This window comes from Thamnophis sirtalis, unplaced genomic scaffold (genome assembly GCF_051295495.1).
Source record: "Thamnophis sirtalis isolate CommonGarterSnake01/CBP01778 unplaced genomic scaffold, rThaSir2_p1.2 scaffold_6, whole genome shotgun sequence".
Lineage (NCBI taxonomy): Eukaryota > Metazoa > Chordata > Lepidosauria > Squamata > Natricidae > Thamnophis > Thamnophis sirtalis.
The window spans coordinates 76,838,431-76,860,973 of record NW_028261386.1 but is presented as its reverse complement, the minus strand read 5'-3'; the positions used below and the strand labels follow the sequence as shown (position 1 = coordinate 76,860,973).

At 40.8% G+C, this 22,543-nt stretch overlaps 1 protein-coding gene across 2 annotated transcripts; it reads right to left on the bottom strand.

Moving 5' to 3' along the window:
* Positions 1–3,329: 3,329 nt before the first annotated feature.
* Positions 3,330–21,567, bottom strand: LOC106548798 (solute carrier family 22 member 2). 2 transcript variants are annotated; one of them, XM_014066259.2, is made up of 11 exons: positions 21,096–21,567; positions 20,143–20,246; positions 16,205–16,359; positions 15,316–15,478; positions 12,644–12,758; positions 11,136–11,242; positions 9,817–10,031; positions 7,161–7,269; positions 6,136–6,248; positions 4,946–5,045; positions 3,330–3,623 (listed from the first exon to the last, which is right to left on the bottom strand). In XM_014066259.2, exons 1-11 carry the CDS (start codon positions 21,510–21,512, stop codon positions 3,560–3,562), a joined length of 1,662 nt encoding a protein of 553 aa, XP_013921734.1. In that variant the 5' UTR covers positions 21,513–21,567; the 3' UTR covers positions 3,330–3,559. The 2 variants fall into 2 exon arrangements, with proteins under 2 accessions (XP_013921734.1, XP_013921733.1); XM_014066258.2 differs by having other exon boundaries at positions 3,333–3,623; positions 15,316–15,484; positions 21,096–21,566.
* Between the last annotated feature and the right edge of the window lie 976 nt (positions 21,568–22,543).

The following is a 22,543-nucleotide window of genomic DNA, read 5'->3' as shown; positions in this document are numbered from 1 at the left end:
AAAAGAGAAAAAATGCAACAATCACACCATTCGAGTGGGGCTATAATCTTAACCCCAGGCCAGCCGGGACAGCCAGATCTTTACAGCAGCACGGAAGGATTGGAAGGTGGTGAGGGTCCGAATCTCCACGGGGAGTTCGTTCCATCCAATATCTTCTTAAAAATTTCCACTGTTGCAGCATTCACAACATCTGGAGGCAATTTGTTCTACTCATTAATTGTTCTTACTGTCAGGAAATTTCTTCTTAGTTGCTTCTCTCCTTGATTAGTTTCCACCTATTTTACTAACCTCAAGTGCTTTGGAGAATAGTTTGACTCCCTATTTTTTTGGCAGCCCCTGAGATATTGGAACACTGCTATCATGTCTCCCCTAATCCTTCTTTTCATTAAACTAGATATATTCAGTTCTTCATATGTTTTAGCTTACAGTCCCCTAATCATCTTTTTTGCTCTTCTCTTCATTGCTCAATGATTTTTATAGAGTCTCATTTTTCCTTGTTGCCGCTCCCTCAAAAATGGTTATAAACAGTTGGTTCTGCCAGCCATAGTCAGAAAGGTCTCTGGGTTGCTATCCAATCAAAGGATGGATTTAGGTTAATGATCCTGACCCCAGATTGCTCCTGAAATCTTGAGTACTGTCCTTCTCTGGAAGCTTCCAAAAGCTGTTATCAAATGATAATGTTTAATGGACAGAGGATCACATGATTAACTGCAAGTACTTCTTGTTTAGCAATGCCTTGTTGAACAACTATTTGATGGTGATGAAAAAGCAACTTTGTGGTTGATCCTTGCATTTATGATCTTGTAAAGCAAAAGAAATTTGAAGTAAGATCATAAGCACTGCTGCAGTTTTACTTAGTGATTGTTTTGCTCAATGATTGAGTCACCAGTCCAAATTTTGGTTGCTACACGAAGACTGCCTATACGTAAGCAGAATAAAATGAAACTCTGGTGGATGTTTTGAGACTATGCATTACTATTTGGCTAGTGTCCTCTAGTTCATCTCCCCTAAGCCAAGAGAGATCCCTGGCCCAGAATGCTGGTTCCTTCTGAAAAGTTTTCACAGCGATCTGTATATTAGGAGCACTGTTAACAGCATTGTGTATTTGAAGAAATGTTCATGAAAATGCATATACAGTTGTGTGCGAGAAACAGAAAACATCAGCTAATAAATGAAACAGAACAAAACTTAAGGGAAAAAATAGGAACAGATTTTCAAGCAATGTCAATTTCTCTGTCATATTTTATGTTACAATACACAAAAATATCTTCATTTGAATGAGGGGTATCTCCACGTATGGCTCCTTAATTTTATTTATGGCTTATCAGTGGTGTGTGTGTGTGTGTGTGTGTGTGTGTGTATAACACCATGTTACATTTTGGCCTACTACTCAGCACTGTCTCTAGCCCATTTTCTCTAATATGAGAAATTCAAGACTAAGGTGATCAGAGGTCCCGTTTTTGGCGGGATACTCCTGATTATTAATAATTTGTCCCGCTTCCTGCAGCATTTCAAAAAAGTCCCACTTTTCACCCGCTCTCTTCTTTTCAAAGCACACATAAAGTAATTAGCAAAGGGCACAGGACGTTTTTCTCTGTTGCACAGCGGAATGATTCTTCCCCTCACCGGAGAGCCAGATGGACACTTTTAAAGGGCGGACACCATGTTTCTGGAGTGAGGATGGTGGCAGCTCCAGCGGCAAATTTAGCTAGATCAATCGTTATCTGACAATTTACGGGTTGTATGGCGAAAGGACCCGGGGCGTCTCGTTTCGTACTGTCCGACACCAATTTTTGCAGCAGAGCTGCTGCACTCCGTGTGAACTCTCGCAACCAGACACAGTGGCGGTGCCTTTAAATACTCCACCCCCTCCCACAGCCCAAGCTCCGTTGGACCCACCCGCACATTCAGCCAGCTAAACCCCACCTTCGTAGCCCGGAACTTGGAAGGGCAGCTGCTGTGCTTAAATTTGGAGGCAATGTGCTGGGCGTAGGGAGGGGTTCCGAGAAGCAGAATTGTGGCCTTGCGGAAGCCGGCGGTAAGTAGATTCCAGTGAACAGCCCTTCTACACAATCCGATTAAGGCTTAGTTTCATTTGGGGCTCTGGAAGGGATGGGAGGCGCAGTTACAGATTCCAGCGCTTTCTCTGCCCTGCTCTTTCTTTCTTTCTTTGCTGCAAGGCCTTGAGATACTGGTTGTGCCAAGTGCCCTTCCCTGATTGAGCAGCAAAAGCTTCCGCTTTTCTCCAGGATTCTCACCATGGCTTCCACCCGGTGGCGGGCATGAACAGTGACCACAGCCCTGCAGGAAGGGAGCCTTCCGCTGGCGCCGGCACTCCTCAGCTCCTGACCTCCCTCATGAGGCGCCACCAGGCTGGCTGCAGGTGCTCTGCTCCCCCCATGTCCACCCCCAGATCCCCTCCAGCCATGGGTGGGTGGACGCCGCTTCCTGGCCAGAAGCACGGCGGTTGCAGCCCAGCTTGCAGAGCCCCTTGGGAGCCGCCTGCAAGGGTCTCTGCGGGGCTGCCTGGGTCTGAATGCCAGCGAGCTGGGCTGTCCCCGTGAGCACGATGGCCTCAGAGGCCCCCAGGATCCGTTGCCTTTGCTGCGCCGCCTGGGTGACCCTGCGCCGCTCTCCCCGCACCCCGATCGGAAGGCAGGAATTCTTCCTTGTGGCCTTTGCGAACCGCCTTCCCCGCGGGCTTTGCGGAGGGATTTCTCCACATTTTGCGGGAATCCGGTTCTGTCGCTCAGTTTTATGCAGCTCCGTTACTTTCCAGGGCTGCAGACTGCAAGTCCTAGTCTGGCTGGGAATTCCGGGAGTTGAAGTCTGAGGTTGCTAAACTCTGAGGCGGCTTCCTTCCTACGAGCCCCGGACCCCCAATATCCCCGGCCTCCCCGGCGCTTCCCCCTTGACCAGTGCACGAGGGTCCAAGAGGATTCAAAGGTTTGAGAGCTTTGGCTCTCCAGTTTGTCACCTCTTTGGTGGAGTTTCACATTCCTTCCTTTCCTCGGATCCTTCCGACTGTTCCGGTCCCTGTCATCAGTCCCATCATCCTCCCTCCCAGCATTTTAAGGCATGGCTTCATAAAAGCACGGTGGAGAAGGAGGGGGTGGCGGCAGGGGGAACGAGGTGCCCAGCTCAGGTGCTCCGAGCGGAGGGGGAGGCAGCACTGCTGCTGCCATGGGCAGGGGTGCCAGCGGGAGCTTTGGTGGCTTCACCTTAGCCGCAGCGCCAGGCGGCAAAATTTTTAATCAAGAACACCCCCCCCCCCCGCCAATGGTGTCCTGCTTTACCAATTTTAAAATCTGGTCACTTTATTCAAGACAGATTACATAACCAAAGGGGACCATCCTGGGGAAGACTTTAAAATGTTTGCCAGGACCACAGAATTCTCTGGAATGTATCACAGTCATAGCTGCATACAAAAATCAGTTGATATCAAATGTTTAAAGACTTCAGAGCCCCCATGAAGAGTTACGGTATGTTTGTATCCATGGTTTTGCTTTCCTCTCCTCATGCATCCACGGAAACTTGCGGGGAACACAGTTGTTCTTCATTAAATTGACACATCTGAGTTCTGCACATGAAGATAAATCATTTTTTCTTTGGGCCTCCCTGGTCTATGGAAAGGAACCAAGAGATGAATGGGAACAGATAACATAAATCAAACTGATAAACACAGAGATTTTATCCAGATTGTTAAGTATATTATAATGACCTAGTTGGCCAATTTATTCTTGAAAGAAAAAGAATAGCGGCTCTGCATTACTGAAAATTATTTGGAAGAAATACTTTAGACCAGCGGTGGGCTGCTACAGGTTGGTCTAGGTTTGGGAGAATGTTATGGCCAGTTCAGAGAACCTCCAAATCCCACCTCTGGCTGGCCCCACCGATCTCCCCCTACCCCTCGTACCCCTCCTCTCCCCGCCCAGGAGTCTCCATGCAGCCCATTTTGGATGTGAGGTAAGTGCAGGGCCCACATGGAGGCTCAGGGAGAGGGGAAAATGGGCCTCCAGAAGGCTTCCAGAGGCCTGGGGAGGCAGTTTTTGCCCTCCCAGAGGCTTGAGGAAAGCCTGGGAAAGGTGAAAATGCCCACCCCCATGGTGCAGGAGGCTGACTATGCAATCGGGCAGAGAACCCATTGCTGAAATTTTTTAAGCCCACCCCTGCTTTAGACCCTGTATGAATTGCATGACCCTGAATTTTTTCAGGCTGTCACACTAAACTGAAAAAAGAAGGACTATTTTAAATTTACCAAGCTTTCCCAATGTCAGCCAGATCATAGAACACTACAGGAAAAAGGGATTTGCTGCTGTAAGCTGTAACTTGCTGTAAGCCTGTCAAAGAGGGCAGATGTGAGCCTCAGATTGGGACCCTAATAGGACATCTGCCCCAAGAAAACTTCCTGAGACTTCCCCATGCTGCTTCAGTTTGGAATGAGTGTCTTAGGATGCTAAAGAAAACAATGTTATGGACATCTGATATTATCTGCTAGGACAGCCAGGCAGCATGAAGCTGGATGAGAGCCCTTAAGTGCATTTTGTAAGGCTGCAAGTTTTTTAGAGGTAGAAAAAGGCGAAGCATGAAGCTCTTGGGAAATTGTGTTTTAAACTTTGAATTGGGGCTGTTCATAAATTATTGTGGGAAATGGTTGACAGATTTCCCTGATTAAGTGAAGCTCTTTGCATTCTGGCACACTTTAGGGAGAGAATGATCCAGGTTTTAAAATGACTAGAATGTTTTATCCTAGGAAGCTGGCCAGTTTTATTATAACAACCAAACCAATGGTTGAGTCTTCATAAAGTTTGTCCCCTCAGACTCTATTTTTTGGGGTGTTAGGGAAGGTGAGTGAGAGAGATATTCAGCCTGCATCACCATGGAACCTTGCTCTCTGATTCCGAACAGAAAACATTCCTCTTTAAGAAATATCACATGCCCATACCTGTGCAGGTTCTCAGCATCATCAATAGTCTCAGGTAAAGTTTTCCCTTTGGTTTCAGGTAAGAGCAACACCAGGCCACCACCCACAAGGCCAATGACAGCTTCAGGAACAGAGAAGAAGAAAAAAGGAACCATGAATGACTCCTGTCATGGAGATGGCATACCAACCATGCCCTTTCAGTCATTTCTTTGTAAAAAATGCACTCCTGAAGTGCATTCATTTTCCCCCTCCCCCAAGCCTTAAAATAACAATCAGAATATGGATCAAATGTATCCTTTAAATATCACCACAAAATTATATGAAGGAAAGAATTTCCAGACAAGTACAAAGAAAGCAGGAACTTGAATAGACAAGTATCCATAATTCGGGCTCTTTTGCAATGAGGAAGATCTTGGGCAGCCTTCTTTTCTTTTTAAAATAAACCTATGGGGAGTGTTTAGTATGGCCACTGATGGAGTATCTTAAACGATGACATCAAGTTTGTTTTGAATAACCAAGTGCTGCCCTACTCATTTGCCAGATTGGTTGATTCACAAGGGCAAGGAAGGAATTCGTTTTAAAAATTGCTCTTTTCACTGCTGTGGCTGGTCATTATGCCAGAATTCAGAGCTATGAGGTGATAGCAGAGGTGGATTCCTACCGGTTCGGACCGGTTCAGTGGAACTGGTAGTGGTCTGCCAGACTGGATCGCCGGAACCAGCAGTGACCCAAGTCTGGCATGCCTCGGAACCTGTTCCCTGGTCAGCACAGCATGTTTTTTTCCCCCATTTTTAAATGTTCTGTGTATGCGCAGACCTATTTATGAGCAACTATGCACATGCACGCAAAATTGCACGCACATCGAACCAGCAGTAATGCCAGCAGCAACCCACCCATGGGTATTAGGTCATTCCTAACCCTCCTCCTTGCCTTTTCTCATAATTCCTGTCCATGTAATTCTTCCTCCCTAGATATCTCTAATGCCGTGCAGTAAATCATTGATTAAACTGATCTGTTTAATAGGACAAGATATAATTCCATTGCCTTGACACTGAGATTTAGAGATTTTTTAAAAGAGCTTCACCAGAAATTCCCCAAGGCTGTGCTGTTCTGCCAGGATACTTCTGAGATACAGGAAGAAATCTGAAACTTGTTATGATAGAAGCACAAATGGTGCTCAATCACTCAAAAGAACAAAAGGTCATTCTTACCAAAGACAATAAGCGGAAGTTCGTGCCAAATATTTGCCAATCTATAGACAATGAATGGAGTTATGATCCCCCCAATATCACTCATGGAAGAGCAGACAAGAACCCCCATATTCCTTTAAAAAAGAAAACAAATCATAAGAAAAAACCCTTAGCTTTATCAGTAGCATGTTTAAAGGATCCCTAAAGAGTGAGATGATTATTTTTTTTAATCAACCATATTTCTCAAGCCAGTTCTTTCATTTTGCCTGGAGAACCAATTAAGTTTTCTTTGGTAGCACCATTCCCCTTAGCTTTTGAGACCAAAAGAATTAGGAAAAACTTACATGAGTTTGGTAGGACCGGATGGAAATGTGCATGCATCACAAGTTGGCTTTGAATATCAAAAGCTTCTTGAGCAAGAATAACAGAATAACAGAGTTGGAAGGGATCTTGGGGATCTTCTAGTTCAACCTCCTGCTCAAGGTTCACCAATACCAGTGTTGGTGAACCTTTTCGGCACCAAGTGCCGAAATGGGAGCTTGCATGGGTGGGGGAGTGATGGAAACCAGAAGAGTGCTCCCTGGCAAGAACACATTGGAGACCCAGAAACCAGAAGAGCAATTCCCCAGGACGCATGGAAGTTGAGCTTCTAGTTTCTGGCATGTGCCAGTCACCTGGTCTTCCAGTTTCTAGCACTCACACGCATGCAAAGACCAGCTTATCAATGTGCATATGCGTGCTGGAACCCGGAAGAGCAATAGGCAAAGGTCGGCATGCCCACAGAGATGGCTGTGTGTGCCACTTTTGGCATGCGTGCCATAGGTTCATCATCATGGGCCTATACCATTCTAGACAAATGACTATTCAGTCTCTTCTTGAAAACCTCCAATGATGGAAAACCCACAACTTCTGAAAGTACTGTCAGTTGTTCCACTGATTAATTGCTCTATCTGTCAGGAAATACCTCCTTAGTTCAGTCCAATCCAACTCAGAAAGGTCCAACAAAGGTCATCCCAACCCAGGATAACGGAAGAGGATTCACTCACCTGAGGAAGGTTGGGTAGAGCTCTGCGTTGACTAAACAAACCATTTCATAGCACATTGTAATACCCAGCCTGCCAAAGCAAGCTGCAGTCATTTTTAGCCAATAGAGATCTGAAAAAATATTGAACGAGATTCTCAGCTGAATGTTGTCTATTCACTTCTTAAGGTGTTTTTGGATTTATGCTTTTTTTATAAGTGGGGGATGCAAAAGTTATAGAGGAGTTCATACCTAATTAGGAAATCTAGTTTGTTCAACAAGTAATAACTACTCAAATAACATGATATGTTGGAGAATAAGGGATTAAGGGATAATAGGTAAAGGGAGGGTTCCCCTTGCACATATGTGCTAGTTGTTCCTGACTCTAGGGGGTGGTGCTCATCTCCATTTCAAAACCAAAGAGCCAGCGCTGTCCGAAGACGTCTCCGTGGTTATTTGGTCAGCATGACCAGATGCCGAAGGCGCATGGTATGCTGTTACCTTCCCACCAAAGGTGGTCCCTATTTTTTCTACTTGCATTTTTTAAAAATAATCTTTATTGGTTATACATTTTTTTAAAAGAATAAAACATACAAATACAAATACAATTTTAAACATACAAACACCCCCCCCCCCCGCGGTGACAGTCATTCACAGCCCAACTTCCCCCCCCCCTTCCTCATTGTTTAGTCTCTAAGCAGCATCTTCTTGTTACAAAGTTCAGGGATCTATTACAATACCCATGTTCACTTTTAGTTCCCATTGTTAACAACTGCTATTTAACTTTCCCTGTTTTAAGTCCCTGCTGTTCTCCTTATCGCCCACATATGCCATAGGTTCCAGCTAAGATAATGTTCCGTTTCTCCTTTGTCCCTCAGCCAACCCGTCATTCTGTCCATTTCTGCACATACATAGATCTTTTTAATTATGGCATCTTCCGACGGTATGGTAGTAGATTTCCAAAATTGTGCATAAGTTATTCTTGCGGCCACAATTATATGTAGGCTCAAATGCCATATAGATTTACTCATGTTTTCTGGTTTTATGCTTAGTAAAAAGTTCTCAGGTTTCCATTCCATGCTTGCCCCGGTAACCTCTTTTAGCCATTTTTGAATCCTTCTCCAGTACTTTGTGGCCTCAGTACAAGACCACCAAATATGGTAGAATGTGCCATCCCTTCTTCCACATTTCCAACACAGTGGAGATAACCCAGGAAACATTTTGGCTAACCTCGTTGGGGGGAAGTGCCATCTATAAACCATCTTGTATATGTTTTCTTTAAATGCTGTAGATATTGTAAGTTTAATACTTGCATTTTTATGTGCTTTCGAACTGCTAGGTTGGCAGAAACTGGGACAATGGGAGCTCATGCCATTACATGGCACTAGGAATTCGAATTGCTGAACTGCTGACCTTTCTGATTGACAAGCTCAGTGTCTTAGCCACTGAGCCACTGCATCCCTGTTATATTAAGGGATAATATATAAGGCACAAAACCTACCAATTGCATAGAAATAAATTGCCTTGTATTCTGGATTTGGTGTGTTCTAGAATCTAATTGACCCAAGCAGCTGCTGTTCTCTTTGTATTTCTTTAAATAAATGCTTACATAATGGATGTTTATATATTATACAAATAGATTTAAAAAAACATATAGTACTTTGTGTACTCAGTAGTGTCTACTTGTCTATGAGATCTGGCAGATGACCAGACCTTTCTGTCTGTGTGAGAGAGGGCTGTTGTCTCTCTGGCCCCAGAAGGAATATCTTTTCTGCCTACATGCCCTTGAGAATATCAAGACCCATGATGAAATTAGATGAGTCTTTCACAGAGCACTAAATACCTGGCTTTTATCACCAACCCTGAGGGTCTGATAGCATGGGGGAGCTTATTTAATGACTTGTTTGAATGTTTGCAATCTTCTCTCTATTTTTATGTCACTTTTTTAATGCATTTGTACTCTGGTTTTTCACCCCACTGTTTTTATTCTGTTTTAACTCTGAGCTACCCAGATGAAATGTGGCAGCCTATAAATTCACTAAATAAATTAAAGAATCCAGAGCATGCATGGCATTTATACACAGGTCCATGCTTCACGAGTCAAGGTTACCCAATAGCCATTGTGCAAAACACATATGGGGAGGGGGGGACAATTTTGCCTGCATATAACATGCGGGCTCAGTGGCTAAGATGCTGAGCTTTTCAAACTTAAAGATCGGCAGTTTGGCAGTTTGAATCCTTAGTGCCGCGTAATGGCGTGAGCTCCAGTTACTTGTCCCAGTTTCTGCCAACCTAGCAGTTCGAAAGCATGTAAAAATGCAAGTAGAAAATAGGAACCACTTTGGTGGGAAGGTAACAGTGTTCCGTGTGCCTTTGGCATTTAGTCATACCGACCACATGACCATGGAGACGTCTTCAGACAGCGCTGGCTCTTCGGCTTTGAAATATCCATGAGAGGAAGGAGAATGGTACAAGCTCTATACATTATATTTTTGTAGAAAAAAAAGTTGCAAAGAGTAGCATCTAGTTGTCTTTGGACTGCTTCTCCTTTCATTTCTCACTACTAGTCATGCTGCCTAGGACTCATGTGTGTCAGAACTCAACCCAACTGGAAGGTCACTCTTGTTGACCCTTAGATTAGAGAGAAAAGGGGCACACACAATGTATCACTAAACATTCACCTTCAGGAACTAAGGCAGTAATGAGACAGGAGATTCCTGTCATAAAATTGGCCACAGCCCAGGGAAAACGGCGGCCTATGCGGTCAACTGTGACTATGAGTATGATGGCAGCAGGGAATTCCACAAGAGCAGAATAGAAAAAGTCCAGGTAAATGTTGCCTCCGCCAATTCCCAAATGCATGATGAGGCCCTGATACACTACAGCGCTGGTAAACCTAGGCAAAGAAGTAGAATTAGATGAAGCCAGGGCTGTGGTTGGGATGGGATTTTTTTTGCAAAGAGTTATTCACCCAGAAAGTCCTGTACTGTATTGCCTCACACCATTTTCTAAAACTGGAAGATAGTTTGAAATTAAACTTGACTATAGTTTAATGCCAAAGAGCTTGAGAATTAATGCATATAAAGTGTACCTGAAAGATTGAGGGCAAAAGAAGAAGGGGACGACAGAGAATGAGGTGGCTGGATTGAGTCACCAAAGCAGTGATTAAATGGACTCCAGAGGATGGTAGAGGGCAGGAAGGCCTGGAGGAACGTTGTCCATGGGGTTGCGATGGGTTGGACACGCCTTCGCAACTAACAACAACAAAGTGTACCTGGGCTACCTATTGACATTAATGTCAGGACACATTGCATTATAAAAGCAGGTTTGTTTTACACCTCTTTAGCCATAATGTGATTTGTTTCATTTTGGCTTAGCATATTGTTGGGTGAACCTAAGCACTGTGATTTGTAAAGCACATTTTGTGACCTAAAACAGAGCTATCCAACCTTGGCGACTTTAAGACTTTTGGAGTTCAACTCCCAGAATTGACAGTGGCTGGCTGGCTGGGGAATTCTGGGAGTTGAAGTTCACAAGTCTTAAAGTTGCTAAGGTTGGACATCCCTAGTCTAGAATGTTAAATTTACTAACTGAGACGAATCACTGAACTTGCAGCTTACCAAACAATGACTTACCACAGGGTGCAAATCCAATCAAGTAACTAAAGAGCTCCTCTAAGTCTAAGTCAGTATTTCTCTCTAAAATTGTAGACATGAGAGAAAATAGGTTGCTTTCATGAAGAAAGATTGAGTCGAGACATTCTGTTCAAGTAATAAAGGCTAACCTTTTCCATTCCACAGTCAAAAGGTAAACAAGTAGCAGTTAATTAAATTAAACAAGTTGTCTAATTAAAGTTTAATGAAAAAAGAAAACCACTGATTGAGTCTATCCTTAATTTCTTCCTGTCTCCTATGGCCATTCTTACTATTTCTGCAGCCTCCCCCTGAGCTAGTCAGTTATATGGAGGTGTTTTTTTTAAAAAAAAAAGAACTTCTCTTACCAAGTGTACATTAAGATTAATGTATGTTTCCTTATCTGCGGTGTTCTCACCAGGTCTGTAAAGGAAGGGTTAGGCTTATCGCTTATTTCATCCTCAGGCTGAAGTTTCTAGGATCAAAACAAGAAGACAACTTTTCAATGTTGGAGGCAGTTGAAATCATGGTATCAGATTCTGGTGGGAGGACTTAGCTTTTTGATTTTTAAAAGTAAAAAAAAACATGGAAAACACAGTAGTCAGCTCTAAAGAAAGGAAATGTGTCCTATTTTGTAACTCAAATGTGTATCTGTTCTCCATGTTCATTTCCTGACTGACAGCAATTAGAGTAAAGTCAATGTTCCAATAAATGCAGTGACTTTCTCACCTTCTCCTCACCACAATAGCCCAATTTGTCCAAAATAGCATTTCCCAAAAGCCGTTGGACCTCATGAATAGATTTGTACTGAACTGAGTAGGAGAAATCAGAGACTTCTTATAAACCTAGGGAGGAAAATAATCTTTCACCAGCCTCCTTCTACAGTCATTTCTTTGGGCAAATGTCTTACTTAACCAGGGTTCTTGTTGTTATTGTTTTGCTCTTTCCATGCTGTTCCTGGTGATGTCCACATGGAAGCAATTCTGTTGGGATAACTTTTGCCTTGAAGTTACTAACATATTGAGCTTCTTATTTATTTGCTATTTATGTATACTGCATTCTTCATTCAAGAAGCTCTAAATAATATGCAGCAATATCTACTCACAAGACACAGTAGGGTGAACTGAGGCAACATGTCTGCAAAGAGTGTTTTGAAAATTACAAGATCAGTCCAGAATCCTGGCTTATCAAGTGAGATGCTAAATCCATATTTTGGAATATTATCTGCACAGCATACCACTCCTGGGATAGCTTTGCAAGGAGATGCTTGTGAAGAAGGCACAGAAGAGGCTGTACTTCCTGTGAATGCTCAGGAAGATAAATCTATCTCAGCACATACTTCTGTCGCAGCATCATTGAGAGTGTCCTGACGTACGGCATTCTTACATGGTATGGGAGCAGCTCTGCAGCAGACAAAAAAACTCTACAGAGAATCATTAAAATTGCCCAGAATATCATCAGGCTCCAGCTACCCTGGACGACGTCTTTGCATCTCGCTGTTTGAGGAAGTTGCACAATATTGTCAGAGATTCCTCCCATCCTGCTTACAATCTTTTTGGACTGTTGCCTTCTGGCAGAAGATGCAGAACAATTAAAACTCAGACCGCAATCTTCTGAATAGTTTTTAATCCCAGAGCTATAATTGCACTCAACAATGAACTAAAGGGCCATCATCAGTGAGCTGTTGGACAGCATTACTTGGTCTGTTGTGTGGATACTTGGGTGGTTTAGGGGCAGGGAATTTTTGGTGGGTGTGGGTGGGGATTGTCATGTGTGTTGGGCCTGGTCTCTGGGTGTTATGTGAATTTCGTTGTATGGGTATACTGTGTTTATACGTACAATGACAATAAAGTATTCCAGATATAGGTCTGATTACCTCCATGGATGGTGGCAGCTTCTTTTGGTTCCCCTTGGCAATACGTTTAATAATTTTCAGGGCTTTGTCATTTTCCTGCTGGGCTATCAACCATCTTGGGGATTCTGGAAGACACCTGTAAAGCAGTGTACAGTATCTGTGTAACATTGATGGTAACACAAAATCAGGATGACATAGAACTGGTCTTGAGTTGACCGAAACATTACTTTGGAAACAAGATTCAGCTTCTTTGTAGCAAATGTGCAGTATCTGGTCCAAGTTCCCTTTTGCACAAGTTCCCCTTTGAACTATCTGGTCCAAGTTCCCTTTTTGTAACATGATGAATCTTGTGATGATAGAGAATACACAAGTAATCCTCAAGTTATAACTATCTGTTTAAACTCTGTTCAAAGTGATGAAAAAGTGACTAACAACTATCAGGGAGTCATGTGATCAAAATTTGAACCCTTCCGACATGCATTTACAATGGCTGCAGTGTCCTGAGGTCACATGATCACCATTTGTGTCCTTCCCAGCGGGCTTCCAACAAACAAAGTCAATAGAGGAAGTTGTATTTATTTGACAACCAGGTGTAGCACTTAACAACTATGGTGATTTGCTTACAAACCATAACACAAAATGATGGTAAAAGTAGCCATGATTCATGCAACAACTGTCTCACTTAACAATGGAAGTTCTGGACCCAATTATGGTCATAAGTCAAGGACTACCTATATATTATTCAGGGTTGGAATGCCAGGAGTTGTCTGGGTTTCACCCATCAAGGTCATATTTTTCATAGAATGTAGTCTGGTGGCAATGCATTTCAGAGGAGTAATCAATAACTTAGTTCAGTTAGTTTGTGTGAGAGAAAGAGGGTGAAGACAGCCCCTCCCTAATAGTTCCCAAAGTATATCCTTCATATATGGAGTAGTTTGATTTAGTTTGGTAAGATTCTGTCTGTAGGTGTGGAACAATAAAGATATCTGCTTAGAAAAATTCTCGGTTCTTGAGCCTGACATATCTCATTTTGGAGAAATGAGGTTTATTGGTTAGCTGGGAAATGTATAGTGGTCTGTCTTACCAGGATTGTATGTGATTAGGTGAGCTAATCATGTTGCTGTTTGTGATTGACATATTATTTGGTTCTTGTAATGTTCACGCAGTATCATCTGCTGCTCATCTGGGTGTTGTTTAATAGTTGCATGAGAAGGCACTACAATAGGTGGCACACATCAGTATAATAAAAATGGCCCAGCAATCACATAAAGATAAAGGTAAAGGTTCCCCTTGCACATATGTGCTAGTTGTTCCTGACTCTGCCAATTACCTCCCACAGACCCGTTAGATCGCACAGGGTCGGCCTCCTCCGGGTTCCGTCTACCAGCCAATGCCATCTGGCTACTACCCGGGGGAGGGCCTTCTCTGTTGCAGCTCCGGCCCTTTGGAATGAACTCCCCGCGGAGATTCGGACCCTCACCCCTCTCCAGGCCTTCCGGAAAGCTGTCAAAACCTGGCTGTGCCGGCAGGCCTGGTGTTGATGAGTTCCCCTCCCCTCTCGACTTGTATGGCCATATGACTCTTGTGTATTTTAATTATATGTATTGTGTTTGTATCCCCTTTCCCCTTTTGAGTTGTTTGCCGCCCTGAGTCCCTCCCGGAGAAGGGCGGCATACAAATAAATTAAATCTGAATCTGAATCTGAATCTCTAGGGGGCATTGCTCATCTCCATTTCAAAGCCAAATAGCCAGTGCTGTCTGAAGATGTCTCCATGGTCATGTGGCTGGAATGACTAAATGCCGAAGGCGCACGGGACACTGTTACCTTCCCATCAAAAGTGGTTCCTATTTTTCTACTTGCACTTTTACATGCTTTTGAACTGCTAGGTTGGCAGAAGCTGGCACAAGTAAGGGAGCACACTCCATTATGTGGCACTAGGGATTCGAACCGCTGAACTGCTGACCTTCTGATTGACAAGCTCAGCATCTGAGCCACTGAGCCACCATGTCCTATAGCAATCACTTAGAAAGCAATAAAATGCAGCAGCATAAACTATTCACTCCCATATAAGCAGTTTCCACAATAAGCAGCAAATCTCACTTCCCCAACATCATAGCACTGAAGATGCTACCTACGTAGGTCATAAAACTGCCACAAATGAAAAGTCAGCTCAAACTCAACTCTTACAACCCAACAGTTCTTTTCTAAGATCTTTACACCAATTAATATTGCCAATCTTCAATGATCTTTCGTAATTAAAGTATACTAACTTGGAAATAATTGACAAAATATACTTTGGAGTACACAGAAACAGTGAACAGAAGCACCTATCTGCCTTTCTAAAGCACCATGACTTTTCATAGGATCATGCAGCTGCCCTCTGTAGCTATCAAATGACTGCAAGAAAAACACAGCTGTTTTAAAGACAATCGCTACATTCATTGCCCTTCACATTCTGAATCCAAAGTATTACACGTCTCCCTAGATTAACATCTTGGAATGTTAAATTTGGGTGATACTGTCAAAGCAAAGCTGGCAACAAGTGCATTTCCCCCCCGGAAAAATAAAAGTATCTAGTTAGGTCCCAATTTAAGAAACCCCTTTCGAAAAGTTCTTCATGTTAAAATAGTTTAATTTGCATTCTTGTTGTGGGTTTTTTTTCTGTTTTAATTAAAAGGGCAGCCTTACTTACCAATAATAGAGCAAAAAGAAGAAATTTGGCAATGTGACAGCAATTTGAAGCCATCTCCAGTGAGGAATTCCATAAGCAAGAGCAGCGAGTATGAGGAGTCCAACAGTGAAGGCCACTTGATAAACAATACCAACTGTTCTTCTATAGTTCAGACCAACAAACTCTGCAACTTTGAAAGGGCAGAGGAAATTAAGCATAGTACTGTATCTTCGTCATCATCATCATCATTGGAACAGAGCTTAGTTTTAGTCATACGTGTAGTGCTCAATTAGGAAAGTTCCCATTTTTTAATGTATGAGATTCTATTCATCTTTCAAAGTTCAGTTTTTATAAAATGGTGAAGTATAGCTTTCTATAACAGCATCAGAAATATTCAGTATACTCCTGGAATTTTATGAACCTTCTCAAGATTAAAATGTGCATCCCACCCCACCAAAGCTGTCAACAAGAGAATCAAAACATTCAAGATGTTGACCACAATTGTATGGCCTGAATACCATCTCTTTTGAATATATGTCACAACACACTTTAAGGAAGGGTAGGGCTCAGATTGTACAGTTGTGGTCAACACCTTACTTTGACTTCTCCCTGTAAGTAGTCTTATGTTTCAGTTATCCTTTATTAATTGAATAAAGCATCTTCTACGAACAGTGAATAAGCAGCTTTCTGTATTAGCAAAAGTTACTACTGGTACATTCTGAAATAATGAAAAAACCTATATGGCAACTTTTAATTCAATAAATGAAAGGTTATCCAGTGTTGCTAGATGGAAATAGTAATTATTTTATTTTAATTAATCAATGTAAAAGAGTAGGGTCAGGAGCATGCTTAATGTACAATAGTATATTGTGCAGTATCATCTGAATATTTAAACTATCAACACTCTTACTCAAGATATATCCTGTTAACCAGCCTCCTTTGCTGACCAGTCCTTGTATCAAGCGAAAAACCACTACCCATGTGTAACTAGGGACAACGGCCACAAGAACACCAGAGATAGAATTTATTAGGATGGTAATTAGTAAGACCCTTTTTCGGCCAAACCTAGAGAGAAAAAAACACTATAGTCATTGTTATATACTTGAAAAGCGGAAGGGAGATGAACAGTAATAATATTATTAAAGATGCAGAATTATTTGCCAATGAAACTCTAAACAATTTTTTAAAAGTCATTCATTGAAGCAGTCCTCTTGCTCCAGAGTGCTGTGATGTTGAAAACACTGAGAGAACAAAGGCCATTTATGTTCAGATTTGAGGCAGTGCAATGCAGCTTGTTATTGCTGGTGGCATTCCCATGTCCCTTCTTCAGGTCTTCTTAAAACATCTGCTCATAAGTCTGCACAGGTTGTCCAGCTCCAAAATGTTTAAAAAGTTTCTCAATTGGATTGGATTACTTCATCTATTGTAATGTAATATTTTTATTGTTTACCATGAATCTTCACATTGATTACTGTATGATTGTTACGGTGTTCTTGCTAATCTCCAGTTGCCTTTAGAGATTATGATAGCCTGCAAATAAAATGTCTTTTTTTTCTTTTGCCTTCAAGTCTGTGTTGACTCCTAGTAACCAGATGGACAAGTCCCTGCAGTTTTCTTGGCAAGATTTTCAGAAGCGATTAGCCATTGCTTCCTTCCTAGGGCTAAAAGAGAGGGACTGGACCAAGGTCACCCTGCTGGATTTGGACCTAAGGATGAGAACAAGCACTCTCCCAGTTTCTAGCTTGATGCTTTATCTACTACACCAAACTGGCTAAGTAAAATTTATTAGCCCAACTAAAATCTAAAATCTAACTCCGTGCCTAGGCAGGAAACCCTACACCACTTCAGATAGCAGTCTTCCAATATCTCAGGGGTTGCCACAAAGAGGGAGTCAAGCTATTCTCCAAAGCACCTGAGGGTAGAACAAGAAGCAGTGGGTGGAAACTAATCAAGGAGAGAAGAACCTTAGAACTGAGCAGAAATTTCCTGACAGTTAGAACAATTAATCAGAGCTTGCCTCCAGAAGTTAGAATGCCCCAACACTGGAAGTCTTTAAGAAGATGTTGGTTAGCCGTTTCGAAGGAGGAGCCACGTCGCGATGTTACAACGTGCGGTCTCGATACTCTGAGACCGCCGTTGACACTTTTGCTGCTGGGGTCCATTGAGACCTAGACCGTCCCGTAGAGATAGTGATTAGGAAGACAAAGCCTTGCTGGTCTCAGGGATATCACAAAATCCCTAATAGACCCAAGGGAAGTACTTCAAGACCGTGATAAACAGGCAGCCCCTAGGCTGATGAAATCGGCACGCTCCGAAAGGAAGGAAGTGAAAAGAGAAAGTGAGCCCATCTGGTGAGGTATTTTTTTCTATTTTGCTAAAGACTGCCCAAAGAAATGTTTCTTTAAAGCCAAATTAGATCCTTAAACAAAAGAACTGAGTGGTGAAAATAATCCTAATGGGATCACTGTGGAAAGTTTTTTTTCCTTTGTCATTGTAACTATTTTTTGTGGATTGAAATGCTCATAACGTTCTTCATCTCTCCTCTTAAAGTGAATGGATTGATATTTTTTTTCTTCTGCTTCTTGTTGCTTTGTTTTTTGACTTCTGGATTAAAACCTTCCTTTTTATTTTAACAATTTTTCCTACTACTTGTTATTAAACCACACTAAAAAAAATCTAAAGAACTTTATTTCCTACAGAAGGTGAAAATTAACTGCCACTTGGAGTTTTTTGAAACAACATATCTTTTTTTTATTTGACTCCACTGCTGAAGGGTTTGCAACTTGTTTACAGAAACTGATAAAGAACCAAGGGCACGAACTGTTTTCACAGGTGCCTCTGTGAATTATTTTGGCAGGGAAAGAAAGAAAGAAAGAAAGAAGAAAGAAGAAAGAAAGAAGAAATAAATAAATAAATAAATAAATAAATAAATAAGGGAACAGAACTCCTCCCCTTTGAAGGGCATAAAAGAACTTGTGTTCAAGTCAACCTAAAATAAAAAAATAAAAGAAGCCTGGAAGGCTAGAGTGGCAGTGGCTATTAGTTTTTTTCTTTCCTCCTTCTTTTTTGGAAACATGGATCAATATTCAGATGAGGAAACCTTAAAAGTCCAAAATATATTGGCTGGAATTCAGAAAATCTATTGGAAGGATATGGGAGAATTGAGAAGAAGTTGGAAAGAATAGTCTTCCTCACAGCAAAAGATGATGGGGTTGGAGCCCCCAAAATTAAAGGGGAGAATGAAGATATAGAGGATAAAGATAACACAATTGATGAATTTATTAATGGAGCAAATGTGGGTGAAAATGGAAAGAAGGGAATATGGAAAAGGATATTCGACGAATTGGAGCTCTACCCCAGATTCCATGACACAGAAGAGAAAAAATACTAATGATGATAGACATAAGAAGAGAAATTTTTCAGAAGCAAGATTGACAAAGACAAGTTAACTTTAGTAGCAATTGGTGGGCTAGGAGATTATCTGAGAGACCCTTCAAGCAACAAAGTGCAGAGGGAAGCCTATAAAAACCTTATAAAGGAGATAAAAAGAAGACTGATTCCACAATTGGCAAGAGAGATAAGACTGTTTTGTTACTGGAAAGATACAGGTTGACAATGAAAGTTGGTAATAAAAATTTAGTTTTTTTATTATTGGTGATTAATAAGTAGGAATTTTGTAACTCCTAGATTGTTTTAGATTATTATTAAATGTTTACTCACTAACAATTAATTAATCATAAATAATAATAATGAAATGATAATGGATACAGCATAATGATAAATACATGTATTGACAATTTAGTAAAAGAAATTTGGATATAAATTGTAAATTGTGACTTGGGAAAAAGACCTATAAATTTTATTAACAATTTTCATTTAGATCTTGTTATAAAGTGTAAGGTTGTTTTTTGGGGGTGGGGTGAGGGCCCTGATGAGAGGAGATGGGGCATAAATAGTAAATGATTTTTAGCCAATTATAATAACAAGGAAATGTTAATGGACATTGTTTAACAATATATACATGCTATGGTATTAGCTAAAGTAACTTGGATATACATTTTAGTCAGTGAGTTGGAAAAAAAGGGGGGGAAGGCTTAGAAACTTTATTAATTGACTTTTACTTAAAAGATGCTATAAAGGTGTAATGTTATTGGAGGATTTTTTGAAATAGCTAATGAATGCCATTATGTGGTTGTGTCTTTAAGTATGAATGATTTGAGGTAAAAGCATGTTCAAATAATTGTAGTAAGAGAGACAAAGATTTTTGATTTAAAGTGTATAATTTAATATGAACTATAAGTAATGATTGTGGAAGAAATGCACAAAAGTTATCTGTAACCAGTTGACACGCTTTCTACAAGATGTAATGAAGGATGATTCTTTTTTTGTGTTTTTGTTCAATTAAAATAAAAAGAATTTTAAAAAAAGATGTTGGATAGCCATTTGTCTGGAACGGTATAGGGTTTCCTGCCTAGGCAGGGGGTTGGACTAAAAGACCTCCAAGGTTCCTTCCAATTCTGTTATTCTATTCTATAAACCAGGGGAAAATGCCACAGGAAACAATAATTCATACCATTTAATTTTCTGTTGGCTGAATGTACTTTCCTTTAACAAAGTAATATTAGATTGCATAGAATCTCATTGGACCTAATAAAAGGGCAGCTAAGGGCCAACTGCGAGAACAAATATTCTCACCTGCTGAATACATAATACAACATTTCGTTCCAAGTGTTAATTTTCCAACAAAAGGCAACTTTGTTCTAAAGAATGTCTCTGCGGCTTCCCCTCTTCTTTGTAATAGAGAAACAGTAAACACAATTTCAATTCAACATGGAAAATCTTACTCACTTGTCTGCCAGGTAGCCGATGCTTACGCAACCAAGAAAAAAGCCCACATTCACACACGACTGGAATAGATCCAGTTTCCAAGCGTCTTTGCACACCAGGTTAAACTGAAAAGATGAAGCATGCTGGTTAGAGAAAGTGCATCAAAATGTTTCAAATGTTTTACACAAAAGTAACTTTTTCTTTAAATTTAAGATATAATAGAAAAAAATATCTTTCTTTTCCCCACCACCGTTTTTTGCTGTAAATAATGTTCACAGTATTTAACTATAACCTATAGACATTAAAATTAAGACATAAATCTCATACATTAAAACTACATCAGCATGTCTAAGTTGTCCTGTTATGATCAGTGAGTCTCCTCTAAACAGGACAAGGTGTGAATCTTCCGTCATTTAATTCCAAATTATTTCAAGGCAATTATTATTGTCTCATGTCTCCCTCTCTGATATTTGTCCTCTCCGAATACATTTAAACACTTCTATTTCCCATTGAACATCCAAGGGCTTTTTAACAATATCTCTTTAGAACATGTATACATAATGTACCAAAAGTCAATCCCATAGGGTAATCACAATATATTTTACTAATTACAGGTAGCCCTTGATTTACAGCTGTAATTGATCCTGAAATTGTGGTTGTAAGGGGGTCATCATGTGCCTGATTTTACTACCATTTCTAAGGTGATTGTTAACCTTGAACTCAGATGGATAGTTCATATTTTGCTTGATGTCCAAAAGATAATATGGAAATAATTAGTAGGTCTACCTTGGCAGAGCACGTGTCAGCTCTTTCATCTGTCTAACTTCAAGAGGCAATAACATCTGGAGAAGAGAAGAGCCTTTGGTATCCATCTCAGTTGCACTGGCCAAAATGGCTTAGCAGTGGTTTAGCTCTTGACATTAGCTTTCTCACCTACTGTAGCAAGCAATTTATGATTATTGGAGGGAACCTACCTCAGTTACAATGGATGATCCATGGAAATCATAAAGCCAACCATCTTGGCATGCAACAACAGGGATGTGGCTGATGTTGCTGTCAGCAGTGAAAAAATTAATTGGATTTGTGCAGTTCAGCCCAGATACATTCCAATCGACATTGTATCTCTGGCACTGACTAATGAAAGCATCACCATGAGTTTCTTTCTTTGGAAAGGTATGATTCAGCTCTTCTTCAAGGCTCCAGCCACATCTGGTTGTTAATTCAGGAAGCCCAGCTGTCCGGCAACGATGCTCAGGAGTAAAACCTAAGAAAACAATACCAACATAGATGGGTGTGAAGGCAGCAGAGAGCAAACACAAGACAAAAAATGCTCTTTTCTGATACAAGTCAAACTCTCCAATGTGCTCTAGAATATCATCTAAGGTTGGCATTCTTGCAACAGGAACAGATCACCAAAAGTGATAGCCTCACATGCACCTCTCAACATTTTGTAGGCAGTAAAATTGCTTAAGGTGTGATCAGATCAAAAGTCACAGGAAGGCCTTAATTTAGTTTGTAAATTGACAAACCATGCATTGCAGACTTCATTTCTAATCTGTTAATTCACATTACACTTGCAGGCTCACGTCCTACATGTTGGGTGATTTCTTATGGTTACATTTAATACTCCACTATTAACTGCCTGGTGTAGTCTTCTCTCCAGCCATCAGCATATATAATACAAGGATCTAAATACACAAGATCTTGTGTACACCTGGCAATGTCTATGCTATAAATTCTTACTGTATCTTATAATGTACATGAAGGTTTTGTTCATCTATGATTTCATGAAATTGTGACAGAATGAGACCAATGAGATTAAAGAGCAAGACTGAGAATAAGATGAAAAATAAGTGGACTCTTAAATTTGTTGAAGACTTCACGCTGAAAGACCCTTATGGATTTTGTAATTGTGATTGCATCTATCATTTTCCTCTTTTTAATACAATATTATTTTTGCTCTTCATTTTTTTTTTCTTTTCTTTAAACCATCAAATTGCTCTTGGAGTCTTTTATATTAAAAGCAAAGTTTAAACAACATCCTATTCAGGTGTATCTATATCTATCTCTTTAAGAGAATGAACTATGATGACCTTAGGAGTTATTTTCCTAGTGAGAAAAAAATGCCTAGCAAATGGAAAGTATGTGGACTGGTCATGTATTCCAATAAAAACAAAGTTTGTCCTTTTGTTATTTGTTGTTCTATGTAGGGAAGTCATCTCACAAAATGTTATCATCTCATAAAATGTTTCCTCTTGTAATTTTAATAAAAATGCAGCAACCAAAGCCACAAACAAGTGAAAAAAGACCAGAGAGCAACAATTTATATATCTGTCCCAAAGGGGCTTTTTCAAGAGGCAACTGGACTGTCTTGTTTTTCTCTGTTTTGCTTCTCATCCAAGAAGCTGCTTTAGCTCTGACA